This window comes from Bos grunniens, chromosome 3, assembly GCF_055505025.1.
Source record: "Bos grunniens cultivar Pamir isolate PY7600 chromosome 3, Bosgru_T2T1.0, whole genome shotgun sequence".
In the NCBI taxonomy this organism is placed as follows: domain Eukaryota; kingdom Metazoa; phylum Chordata; class Mammalia; order Artiodactyla; family Bovidae; genus Bos; species Bos grunniens.
This window is the reverse complement of record NC_141167.1, coordinates 17818850-17831021: the sequence shown is the minus strand read 5'-3', so window position 1 is coordinate 17831021 and position 12172 is coordinate 17818850. Positions and strand designations below refer to the sequence as shown.

Sequence of the window (12172 nt, the reverse complement as noted above, 5' to 3'; positions counted from 1 at the left end):
TTGCATTGATCACTGAGGAAGGCTTTCCTATCTCTTCTTGCCATTCTTTGGAACTCTGCATTCAGATGCTTATGTCTTTCCTTTTCTCCTTTGCTTTTCGCTTCTCTTCTTTTCACAGCTATTTGTAAGGCCTTCCCAGACAGCCATTTCGCTTTTTTGCATTTCTTTTCCATGGGGATGGTCTTGATCCCTGTCTCCTGTACAATGTCACGAACCTCATTCCATAGTTCATCAGGCACTCTATCTATCAGATCTAGGCCTTTAAATCTATTTCTCACTTCCACTGTATAATCATAAGGGATTTGATTTAGGTCATACCTGAATGGTCTAGTGATTTTCCCTACTTTCTTCAATTTAAGTCTGAAATCGGTAATAAGGAGTTCATGATCTGAGCCACAGTCAGCTCCTGGTCTTGTTTTTTCTGACTGTATAGGGCTTCTCCATCTTTGGCTGCAAAGAACATAATCAATCTGATTTCGGTGTTGGCCATCTGGTGATGTCCATGTGTAGAGTCTTTTCTTGTGTTGTTGAAAGAGGGTGTTTGCTATGACCAGTGCATTTTCTTGGCAAAACTCTATTAGGCTTTGCCCTGCTTCATTCTGTATTCCATGGCCAAATTTGCCTTTTACTCCAGGTGTTTCTTGACTTCCTACTTTTGCATTCCAGTCCCCTACAATGCAATTACTCAGTCCATAGAAACTAACTATGCCATAGTTCTGGCCTTCTTGCCTTCTGAGATGGTCCATACTCTGCCTGTAGAGTGTCTTTCTTTCAGAGCCACTCTGGCCTTTTAAGTCAGACCACAGTCTACCTATGGAATGTGTATCTAAGTAAATCCACTTCTTACCTATCACTTTGTCTCTCACTGAATTCTTTCTGAGACAAGACAGAAGAACCTGAGTTTCATTAAGTCCTGAGAACACGTGTGTGATCTCAATGAAGACAACGGGTTCAAGCCCCAATCCGAGTTGTGCTGTTTCACCTTCATTTGCATGAGTGACAGCGCATTCTACTCAGTGGAAGCATACTATTCTTGTAGTTTATAAAGTTGAATATGGGTGAAAGGGTTTGGATGGAAGCTGCTTATACAAAGTAAACTGTGACACTGCTCACCAGGACCCTTACTTTTCTAAGCTCTCCCCTGTGCTGCAAGATTGCAAGTCTGAAAATGACATTTCCCAAACTCCACTGACAGCAGGGTTTCAGTTTGGTTTCTGCAAATCAGAGGCACGTGCACACAGTTTGGAAAGCGTGGGGGAAAGCACAGAAGAGCCACCATGCTCCTCTTGTGCTACTGTAAGCAGACAGGGTAGGGAGTCTCCAGAGAAAGAACCAGGCATCATTTCTTGACATAAGAGAAGACAGTTTTGGCTTACTCCATTTTGTGATCTAAACCTGGCCACAATGCTTGTCCCTGAACAGGTCTCAGTAGTTAATGATTTTAAGGGAAGTGAAGAAGTGCAAGAAAAAGCAAAAGCAGTCAAGAAACAATAGTTCAGTGGTAAAATTAGCCCTAGTTCCTCCTCAAGGGAAATACATAGCAATCTGATCCATGTCTTTGAGTTCAGCAGGAACTAAGGCCCCGCTTAGGTGGAGGACAGAAGGATGATGTTGACCCTCATGACTTCTATCAACTAAAGCCTGGACTCTGGACCTTTGCCCCAATTCTATGCTGAATTCTCCTTTGCTCAAGCTCCTTCATAAATACCCATGTATCCTTAGCTTAAAACTTCCCCAATTTTGCTGTTTGAGGAGACACTGCTTTGGGAAAGATCCCTGGTGTTTTCACTTGCTGCAAATAAATCCTTTCTTCTCCTGATCTATTGACTTGGCTGTGTCTCTTGGCTTGACACCCACCAAGAGGCAAATCCAGTTTCTGGTAACACTATCAGGTAGATGAAAGAGGGAAACTTTTGAAAGGGCTTTGGGAGAGTTCCTGCTAATCTCCTACAAGGGTTGGTTTCCCTGTGGTTTCTGAACTTCTGGATTTACTGAAAGCTAGCAACAGTTCTTGCTGACCTACTCACCCCTACCTCTCCCTTCCAACAGTTTCGTAAGCATGTTATTCCCTGTGTTAAATTCCTTCTTGCTTGAAATATCTAGAGTAGATTCTGCTTCCCTGTCTGAATCCTAACTAAACTTAATGGGTAAAGTGCTAGGCATTCAAGAATTATTAGCTCTTATTAACTATTACTTATTAGGTCTAAGGGAACAGGAAAACAGAAGCATACGTATTTGTCTTCTTACCTCATCAGATTTTCTTTTTTCATTTTCCAGTTCTTCAAGTTGGGCCTTTTGTTGCTGAAGTTTGATTTGTTGCTGAACACTGGTCATTTCCAATAGACTCTCTTTTTCCTGTAAGATTTTCACTTGCGTCTGTAGCTCATTCAAATTCTGGTCTAGGAGTTTCCTTAAGGCAATTAATGTATATTAAATCACACTTTGAATTGCAAAGCTTTGCAAAAGAAACTCTTTGACCTAAAATTGTTAGACTGGGCATAGGGGAATTTTTTTGTTCAGTGAGATAAAGTAGCGGTCCATAATGGGCCAACATCAAAGCAATCTCCTTTGTGATGGAAGCTTTTCTTAGTTTTCTCTTTTTCAAAAACTACCCTAAGAAGAAATAATTGTCCTTATTTCACAGAGGAAGGGAACTCGCCAACCAACTCATTGGAAAAGACCCTGATGCTAGGAGAGACTGAAGGCAAAAAGGAGAAGAGGGCGGCACAGGATGAGAAGGCTGGATAGCATCACCAACTCAATGGACATGAACTTGGGCAAACTCCAGAAGATAGTGAACGACAGGGAGGCCTGGTATGCTGCACTCCATGGGGTCACAAAGAGTAGGACACAACTTAGTGACTGAACAACACCACCACCGAGGAAGCTGTGGCACTGAGAGGCTTAATTAACTTGCTCCAGGTTGCACAGCTACAGCAAGATGGAAGTAGGGCTCTAATTCTGAATTCTATAGTCCTTCTGCTTGTCCACACTGTTTTATGAGTGGAATCCCTTCATCTCCTTGCTTTAATAAAGGTCTATCAGTTACAAACACTTGATACTAATGCACATGTGTTAACACTGCTGTAACGTTCTCCTTTACTCTTAAGAAAAAGTCCAAATTCTTTTTTGGACTTGTGGGATCTAAGTGCACTCATCTCACACGCTAGTAAAGTAATGCTCAAAATTCTCCAAGCCAGGCTTCAGCAATACGTGAACCGTGAACTTCCTGATGTTCAAGCTGGTTTTAGAAAAGGCAGAGGAACCAGAGATCAAATTGCCAACATCCACTGGATCATGGAAAAAGCAAGAGAGTTCCAGAAAAACATCTATTTCTGCTTTATTGACTATGCCTAAGCCTTTGACTGTGTGGATCACAAGAAACTGTGGAAAATTCTGAAAGAGATGGGAATCCCAGACCACCTGACCTGCCTCTTGAGAAACCTGTATGCAGGTCAGGAAGCAACAGTTAGAACTGGACATGGAACAAAAGACTGGTTCCAAATAGGAAAAGGAGTCTGTCAAGGCTGTATACTGTCACCCTGCTTATTTAACTTCTATGCAGAGTACATCATGAGAAACGCTAGGCTGGAAGAAGCACAAGCTGGAATCAAGATTGCCGGGAGAAATATCAATAACCTCAGATATGCAGATGACACCACCCTTATGGCAGAAAGTGAAGAGGAACTAAAAAGCCTCTTGATGAAAGTCAAAGTGGAGAGTGAAAAAGTTGGCTTAAAGCTCAACATTCAGAAAACGAAGATCATGGCATCTGGTCCCATCACTTCATGGGAAATAGATGGGGAAACAGTGGAAACAGTGTCAGACTTTATTTTTTTGGGCTCCAAAATCACTGCAGATGGTGACTGCAGCCATGAAATTAAAAGACGCTTACTCCTTGGAAGGAAAGTTATGACCAACCTAGACAGCATATTAAAAACAGAGACATTACCTTGCCAACAAAGGTCTGGATAGTCATGGCTATGGTTTTCCCAGTAGTCGTGTATGGATGCGAGAGTTGGACTACAAGGAAAGCTGAGTGCTGAAGAATTGATGCTTTTGAACTGTGGTGTTGGAGAAGACTCTTGAGAATCCCTTGGACTGCAAGGAGATCCAACCAGTCCATTGTGAAGGAGATCAGCCCTGGGATTTCTTTGGAGGAATGATGCTGAAGCTGAAACTCCAATACTTTGGCCACCTCATGCGAAGAGTTGACTCATTGGAAAAGACTCTGATGCTGGGAGGGATTGGGGGCAGGAGGAGAAGGGGACGACAGAGGATGAGATGGCTGGATGGCATCACCAACTCAATGGACATGAGTTTGGGTGAACTCCGGGAGTTGGTGATGGACAGGGAGGCCTGGCGTGATGCGATTCATGGGGTCACAAAGAATCGGACACGACTGAGCAATTGAACTGAACTGAACTGAGTTCTCCAACCAGGGATTGAACCTGGGTTCCTTGGCAGTGAAAGCATGGAGTTCTAACCATTGGACCACCAGGGAATTCCCCCAAATTCTTTAATATGACTTGTGAGCTAACTTACCTTTCTAGCTCCATTTTCTTGCCACTTCCTCTACCCCCCAAACATTTTGTTCCAGGCAAAATGAAGATTTTTCACTTCCCAAAACAAGTCATCCTCCACATTTATTAATCCCCTGCAACTCCAACCTTGTCCCTAGCCTCCTCTTCCAGGTCTTCCTTTACCTGGTATTTTCTACTTAGCTTTCCCATAACAACTACTTTACTTTCAACTTGCATAGTTTTCTTTGAGGAAGGCTTTCTTGAGCTTCCTGGACCAAATTAGGTGTCCCTGCTATGTGTTACCTGAGCATACTAAATCTCCTTTAGTATAACCCTTCTCATACTTCGTTATAGTTGCAAAGTCTTATGTGTCAGCATGGTGGTGGTGGTGGTGAAGTCACTGAGATGTGTCTGACTCTTTGTGACCCCGTGGACTGTAGCCCACTCCTCCGTCAAAGGGATTTCCCAGGCAAGACTGGAGTGGGCTGCCATTTCTCCATGAGATCTTCCTGACCCAGGGATCTAACTCACATCTCCTGCACTGGCAGGTGGATCCTTTACTGTTGAGCCACCAGGGAAGCCCCATGTGTCAGGATATTAATTACAAAATATTTTATATCAGCAAAAAGTTTAAAAATATTTTATACAAATTATGATATAGCTGTGTAACAAAATGCTATACAACCATGTAATATTATGAAACCATAAATCCATAACAGAAGAACAGATGGAAAAGCACAATATTTGGATATTAAACATATTTTTATTTAAGCAGTATGTGTCAAAGAGAAATTTTAAAATTACTGTAAACTATATGTGTTTTACAGGGCTTCCCAGGTGGCATAGCAGTAAAAAAAAATCCATTTACCAATGCAGGAGACCCAAGAGAGGAAGGTTCAATCCCTGGGTCAAGAAGATTCCCTGGAGTAGGAAATGGCAACCCACGCCAGTATTCTTGCCTGGAAAGTTCTACGGGCAGAGGAGCTGGGCGGGCTGCGGTTCACAGGGTCTCGAAGAGTCAGACGTGGCTGAGCGAGGGAGCACGCACCTGGTGACAGCTCCCTCGGGCTCTCTTGAACCTGGAGCTCCTAGTGCTATTTGTCCTTTAGAAGTTGGTTTGCCATTCATTATTTTTGTTTTGCCTCATTGTATGTCTGCCCTAGGGCTTTCTCTAACTTTGTGAGCAGTGCTTTAAAAGGTATACTTACTGTAGTTTATTCAGGAACTAGCTGTATTAAAACAGGAGAAGGGTGTCATCTTGGTAGAAGCGGCAGTGAGACCTGAGTGAATTCACTATTTACTCAAACATTCAGATCAACATATTTGCTAAGCACCTACTGAGTGTTGGGCTCTACGCTAGGGGTTTCTTTTCTTTTCTGACTGTGCTGAGGCGCAGCATGTGGGATCTTCGTTCCCAGACCAGAGATCGAACCTGCAACCCCTGCAGTGGAAACATGGAGTCTTAACTATTGTACCTCCAGGGAAGTCCTATACTAGAGGTTTCAATTAGAGCTGAAAGTAAAGCTTCTGAGGCTTAACAATTTATGGGAATGGCTATATATCTTTTCAGTAGTTAAAACTACTAAGTAGTTTCTTAAGACACATGTTCTGAGTGCCACCGAAGTGCCAATATTTATACTGTCTAAATTTTAAAATTTTACTAATCTTTATCAATTTTGCCAGCTACATTTTTTATGGAGTAGTAACATACATATGACAATATGCCCATGACTTGAAGTTTAGGGTATATAAGATCATTTTAGTAAGAATCCTAATAATAATCAAAACTCTTCTAGAAAAAAACATGACAGCTGCTAACTACTATCAGCTCGTTAATGATTAAGATGCCTATAAAGTACTTGGATCTTCTTTAGAGAAAATCAGCTGATAAATACAAAACAGCAACCGCATTCTAGTCTGCATTTTTGTGCCAATCGTGTTAAGAATTAGAAAAGCAGATCCCAGGGGATCATATTTCATAGGCCATCCGTTCATTCAAGAAGATTTACTGGTGCGCCAAGCATGTTCCAGAACAAGACATAATGCCTGCCCTTGAAAATTCCACACTCTAGTATGAAAGGCAAGCAAGAAAATAAACAATCAGAATATAGTGATATATACATATATTATGTATGTATATGTATATATATATATATGTATATTTATACACACACACATACACACACATACATATATATCACCACGTATAGATGTGGGGCTTCCCAGATGGTGCTAGTGGTAAAGAACCCACCTACCAAAGCAGGAGATGTAAGAGATACTGGTTCAATCCCTGGGTTGGGAAGATGCCCTGGAGGAGGGCATGGCAACCCACTCCAGTATTCTTGCCTAGAGAATCCCATGGACAGAGGAGCCTGGCAGGCTATGGTCCCGAGGGTCGCCACTTGGCACGTACCCACACATGTACACATGCGGTTTTGTAACTGAGTTTACTTCAGTGGGGACGCAGAGGAAACGCAGCGGTAAACTGACACTGCTCGTAAACTCGGGAGTGGTTACCCACAGAAAAGTGACATCTTGGCTCCTCTTACCTCTTCTGTTGTTCTTCCTGATATTGTTGCTTTATTTTAGCTTCATTTTCTATTGCTTCTTTTATCCTTTCCTCTAATTGCGTCTTCTCCAAAATACAAGTGTCTGTCAGATTGACTTTATGAGCATGTTCTAATTTCTGCTGCAGATCCAAAATCTTAAATGAAAAGAGTTTACACATAAAACTTTAAGTGTGACTTATTTTCCAATTAGGGAAATACCATATAGATAGCAAACAGTAGTACTAACATAAAAATCTCATCTGAAGAGTGTGACAAGATTTATTTTAATTTTAAAATTAAATTACTTAATTGTTGCAATACACAGTACGTTCACATAATTTAGTGTGTGTGGGTAAACTAAGCTACAAAATCTCCTTTCCATTCTTATATTGTCTTCTTTCCAGTTTTCCTCCACCAAACAGGTAATCACTGGTATTAGTTTCTTGTCCACCCCTCTAGAAATTGATTTATGTTTATATAAACAAATACTGGGGCTTCCCAGGTGACTCCATGGTAAAGAATCTGCCTGCAATGCAGGAGACACAGGAGACTTGGGTTCGATCCCTGGGTCAGGAAGATCCCCTGGAGGAGGAAATGGTAACCCACTCCAGTATTTTTGCCTGGAAAATCCCATGGACAGAAGAACCAAGAGGGCTACTACAGTCCATGGAATTGCAAAGAGTCGAACATGACTGAAGTGACTGAGCATGCATCTTGCATCCTGATACACGTGTGCAGCAGAATGCAGTAGAATTTCCCTAGTTTTTATGCCTAGTAGTAGAAGTGTTGGGTTGGTTGTATGGTATATATACATCTTTAACTTAACTAGATACTAATGCCAAATTGCTTTCTGAAGTGTCTATACTAGTTTACTCTTCCAACTGCAGTCAGAATATGCGATCCTGTTGCACAAAATCCAGTACCAATATTTATATTGTCTAAATTTTAAAATTTTACTGATCTTTATCAATTTTGCCAGTTACTTTTTTAATGGAATAATAACATACATATGACAATATGCCCACAACTTGCACATACTCAGTGACGTTTTACTTACATAACCACCACTTCCAGACCAAGATAAAAAATACTTCCAGCACCATAGACAATTCCCTCATGTCCCCCTCATAAGGATATCCACTATTCTATCACCATAGCTTGATGCTGCTGCTGCTGCTAAGTTGCTTCAGTTGTGTCCGACTCTGTGCAACCCCATGGACGGCAGCCCATCAGGCTCCCCCATACTGGGATTCTCCAGGCAAGAACACTGGAGTGGGTTGCCATTTCCTTTTCCAATGCATGAAAGAGAAAAGTGAAAGTGATGTCGCTCAGTCGTGTCTGACTCTTCGCGACCCCATGGACTGTAGCCTACTAGGCTCCTCCATCCATGGGATTTCCCAGGCAAGAGTACTGGAGTGGGGTGCCATTGCCTTCTCCATCACCATAGCTTAGTTTTGTCTATTCTTAAACCTCATATAAATGAAATTACATAGTATGAACTCTTTTGTGCTGGCTTCTTTAGCTCAACATTGAGTTTTTGAGTTTAAGACAGATTGCTATCATCTAATTTTGATGTTTGCTTTACATTTATGTGGTTTGATGAAATGATTTATTTTTTACATAAGATTTGACTCTCAGACAAACCCACGAAGAAAATGTGCGCATGTTACACACTACTGCCACCTGGGGTTCAGCAGGCTAAAATGCAGGGGCAACATTTCAAAAGGATTCATTTCTTAACACCTATCCCTCCAAAAATTACAAACTAAAAATCAAATAGACAATCCAAATGACAGGAGACTAAATCCTTTAAAATTTGAAAGTATATAATGAAAGTTATTTAATCTCAGATTTACTGGAACTGTAGGAACAGGTGACATCAAAAGAGGAAAGCATAGGAGAGTAAAACAATCCTAGAATTTTATCGTTTGCCCTGTATCTATTTCTTAAAATCCTCAGGGAAACAGAATTTCAGTAGCAGTATCCAGGGCATGATATTTATTAAGTGTGAGGATAATTACCTTGTCTTCTGCATCAGCAACTTTAGATTTCTCCTGAGCCAGCATTTCCTGCAGGTTGTTCTGTGATTTAATGCTCTGAGCCTGTTTAAGTACTTCCAGCTCCAGTTCCCTGATTTTCTGCTGACAGTGCTTCCAGTCAGCCGTAAGTGAACAGCACATCTTTGAGCTGTCTGATAACTTTTCCTGGGTCTGCTTGAGTTCAATTTTGATCTAGAGGTGGGTAATAAGGACAAGTGACAAAAATAAGCATGGGATGAATGTGGATGTGAGCCAGAATAAGCAGCTTTCAAAGAAATGTAGTCTCTCTCAAGAGCTGACAAATACCAGTGTCATGTGGCTGGTTACCTCTCTGGAGCTGCTGGCAGCTTGACAAAGGAATTTTCCTAAGAGTTTCTGTACATGCGTGGTCTAAATAGTTTCCATCCTTTTTTTCCTCCCCCAGTCTACTGGCTTTCAATCCCACTACTTCATGAAGCTATTTTTGCCAGGGGCAGTACTGCCTTTCCCACTGCCAGAATTTAAGTCCCTTGGGCAACTGACCTGTTAGTAGCAGTTCCTCCCTCCATCTCAGAAAGTTCTCCTCTCCTAGTCTGTGATACCCACCTCTCCTGGTTTTCATTCACCACTGCTGTTGCTTCTTGGTTTCTTCTTAGACTATTCGAGTGAACTCAACTTCTAAATATTAGTGGGTTGTTCTAGGCCTGCCTTGAAAGTGACGCATTCCCTCTCTAGATTCATTCTCATGATTTAAAAATACCACGTTTATGCCAATATATGCCAAAATGGAACACCTGGATTCTGTCCATATCGCCAAAACTGTCCTTCTCTTAGTCTTCCTGATTTCAGCAAGGGATGCCACCACCCACACTTTTGTTCGGGCTACTGACCTGAGAGTCACCCTTGAGGCTTCCTTTTCCGCCGTCGTAAGTCTATTCAGCACGTGCTATCACTCTACGCCTACAACACATCTCGTGTCCATTTTCGCCATTTGCGTCACCACCTCTGCTAGATCATCATCTCCAGCCTGGACCATGGCAACAGCACTGGTTGCACCACCTCCATTTTTAGTCCCTTCTCATCTGTTATCCGCACTGCAGCCAGTGTTCTTTTAAAAACATAAACTGAACCGTACTTTCTGAGTGGTATGTGTGTGTGTGTGCTCAGTTGCTTCAGTCATGTCCGACCCTTTGCGACCCCGTGGACTATAGCCCGCCAGTCTCCTCTGTCCATAGAACTCTCCTGGCAAGAATACTGGAGTGGGTTGCCATTCCCTTCTCCAGGGGCTCTTCCTGACCCAGGGATCGAACCCATGTCTCCTGCATTGCAGGCAGATTCTTTATTTCTGAGCCACTGGGGAAGCCTTCTGAGTGGTACATTTCCCAATAAAATGGTTTAAAAGCAACACATTTGCATTCTGGTTCCTTAGCCAGTCTTATAAGTATGCCTAATATTAGCCAGAGGCCCAGAGTTCAAACATCTCTCAGTGGATTTTTAAAGTTCTAAGTTTGCAAAGCTGAGTTTTCAAAGTGCCCCAAATTGAAGAGAGGGAAAGACAGAAATAGGCCTGGTACTAAATTCTGACTCCGCAATTTGTCAGCTTTGTCACCTTGAACAATTTTCCCATCTATAAAATGCTGACCCTTCAGGACTGGGAGGTTTATAATAGATAAAGTGGACAAGCTGTCATTATAAGGTAGCTGGCTATTGCATATAACTCTGCTTAGGTGCCTGACCTAAGGCATCAGCCCAAAGACCGAAGTCTCATCAATGAAATGGCCAAAATTTTATCCTACCATGAACGAGATTCAAAACAACAAAAAATACCTTCTGCTTTTATCAAGTTATCATTTACCCATCCTTGAAGGACTTGTTCATTAATCAACAAATACTGATATTTATAGAGTGCCAACCATATTTAAGATGTTATGATCTGTTGTTCTGGTCATTGTACCTTGACAAAGATGTAGTCAGAGTGGACAATTAAAATGATCTAAGAGAGGTGTTTGAAGGGAAAGGTAAAAGGTGTCTTGAAATGTGAGAAAGGTTTGAAATTTAATTTAAAACTACAAAGGCTTGAGAGAATATGATATTTAATATTCAAAAAACTGTGAATGCAGAGGGTAGAGAAGAAGTGTATCCAAAGAATCCTGGAATTCTGGACTTCTCTAGAAGGGCTTTCCTAGAAGTTTGAGATAAATGACTATTTGTTTTCCTCTATATCTCCCCTACTAGACTGTGAGCTCCTAAAAAGTAGGGACCTTTCTTAATCCATTTTTATGTCACTTTTTAAATAAGGTCATTGATCCTGCCATACCAGGGTGGCAAGCTTTTCATATAAAGGACCAGACAGTAAATGTTTTAGCCTCTGTGGGCCACATGGTCTCTTGTCAGAACTACTCATATCCGCTGTTGTACTGCAAAGGCAGCCATCAGTAATATGTGAAAGAACAGGTATGGCTGTGTGCCAATAAAACTTTATTCACAGAAATAAAGGCAAGTCAAATCCTGCCTATGGAGTTTACCTATAGGCCAAGGTTTGCTGACCCCTGCACCAGGGGATAAGAATTGTGTCCATTTTGCCTATCATTAAATCCTCAGTATTGACGAGATGGCCTGCCTTGTGTTAAGACTGATGCTCAATAAATATTTGTTGAATGTTGAACTCCAGAATCTTAAATAGGGGCTTATAGAAACTAGGTCCCTAATATATGTTTACAGAATTGAACCATAATTAAAAGAAAATGACATTTTACATGGTGGTTTAGTCTGAACATTTTGTAGTTCATAACATTTAGATGAATCTGTGGGTCGTAGTTCTATACAGATTATTGTAAAAGAAGCGAGTTTGGGGGATGTTCCTCTAACTTTTTGATACACTCACGTCAAGAAGAACAATTTTGCTTTCTCATGGTTTGTACCTTGGGGCAGTTGATTTTTGATTCAACCAGTAATAATGAATGCACCTAGGGACTTCCCTGCAGGTCCAGTGGTTAAGACTTTGCCTTCCAACGCGGGGAGTACAGGTTCGATCTCTGGTCGAGGAGCTAAGATCCTACATGCCTTGGGGTCAAAAAACCAA

The 12172-nt window shown here is 41.5% G+C and overlaps 1 protein-coding gene across 13 annotated transcripts in view; it reads right to left on the bottom strand.

The window, feature by feature from the left end:
* The window catches only part of CCDC30 (coiled-coil domain containing 30), a 146084-nt gene that overhangs the window by 30142 nt on the left and 103770 nt on the right, over positions 1-12172 (bottom strand). For 8 of the 13 annotated variants that reach the window (XR_015156993.1, XM_086382562.1, XM_086382496.1 and 5 more), the window contains 3 exons: positions 9094-9303; positions 7073-7227; positions 2248-2410 (listed from right to left, as the gene is read on the bottom strand). Coding sequence is in view for 8 of the 13 variants with exons in the window: in XM_086382562.1 (XP_086238688.1) it covers positions 2248-2410; positions 7073-7227; positions 9094-9303 (528 nt within the window). In the remaining 5 variants the exon portion in view is untranslated. Of the gene's footprint in view, positions 1-2247; positions 2411-3952; positions 4238-7072; positions 7228-9093; positions 9304-11841; positions 12154-12172 lie in introns of those variants that run through there. The other 5 variants (XR_015157059.1, XR_015157058.1, XR_015157054.1 and 2 more) reach the window with 3 other exon arrangements.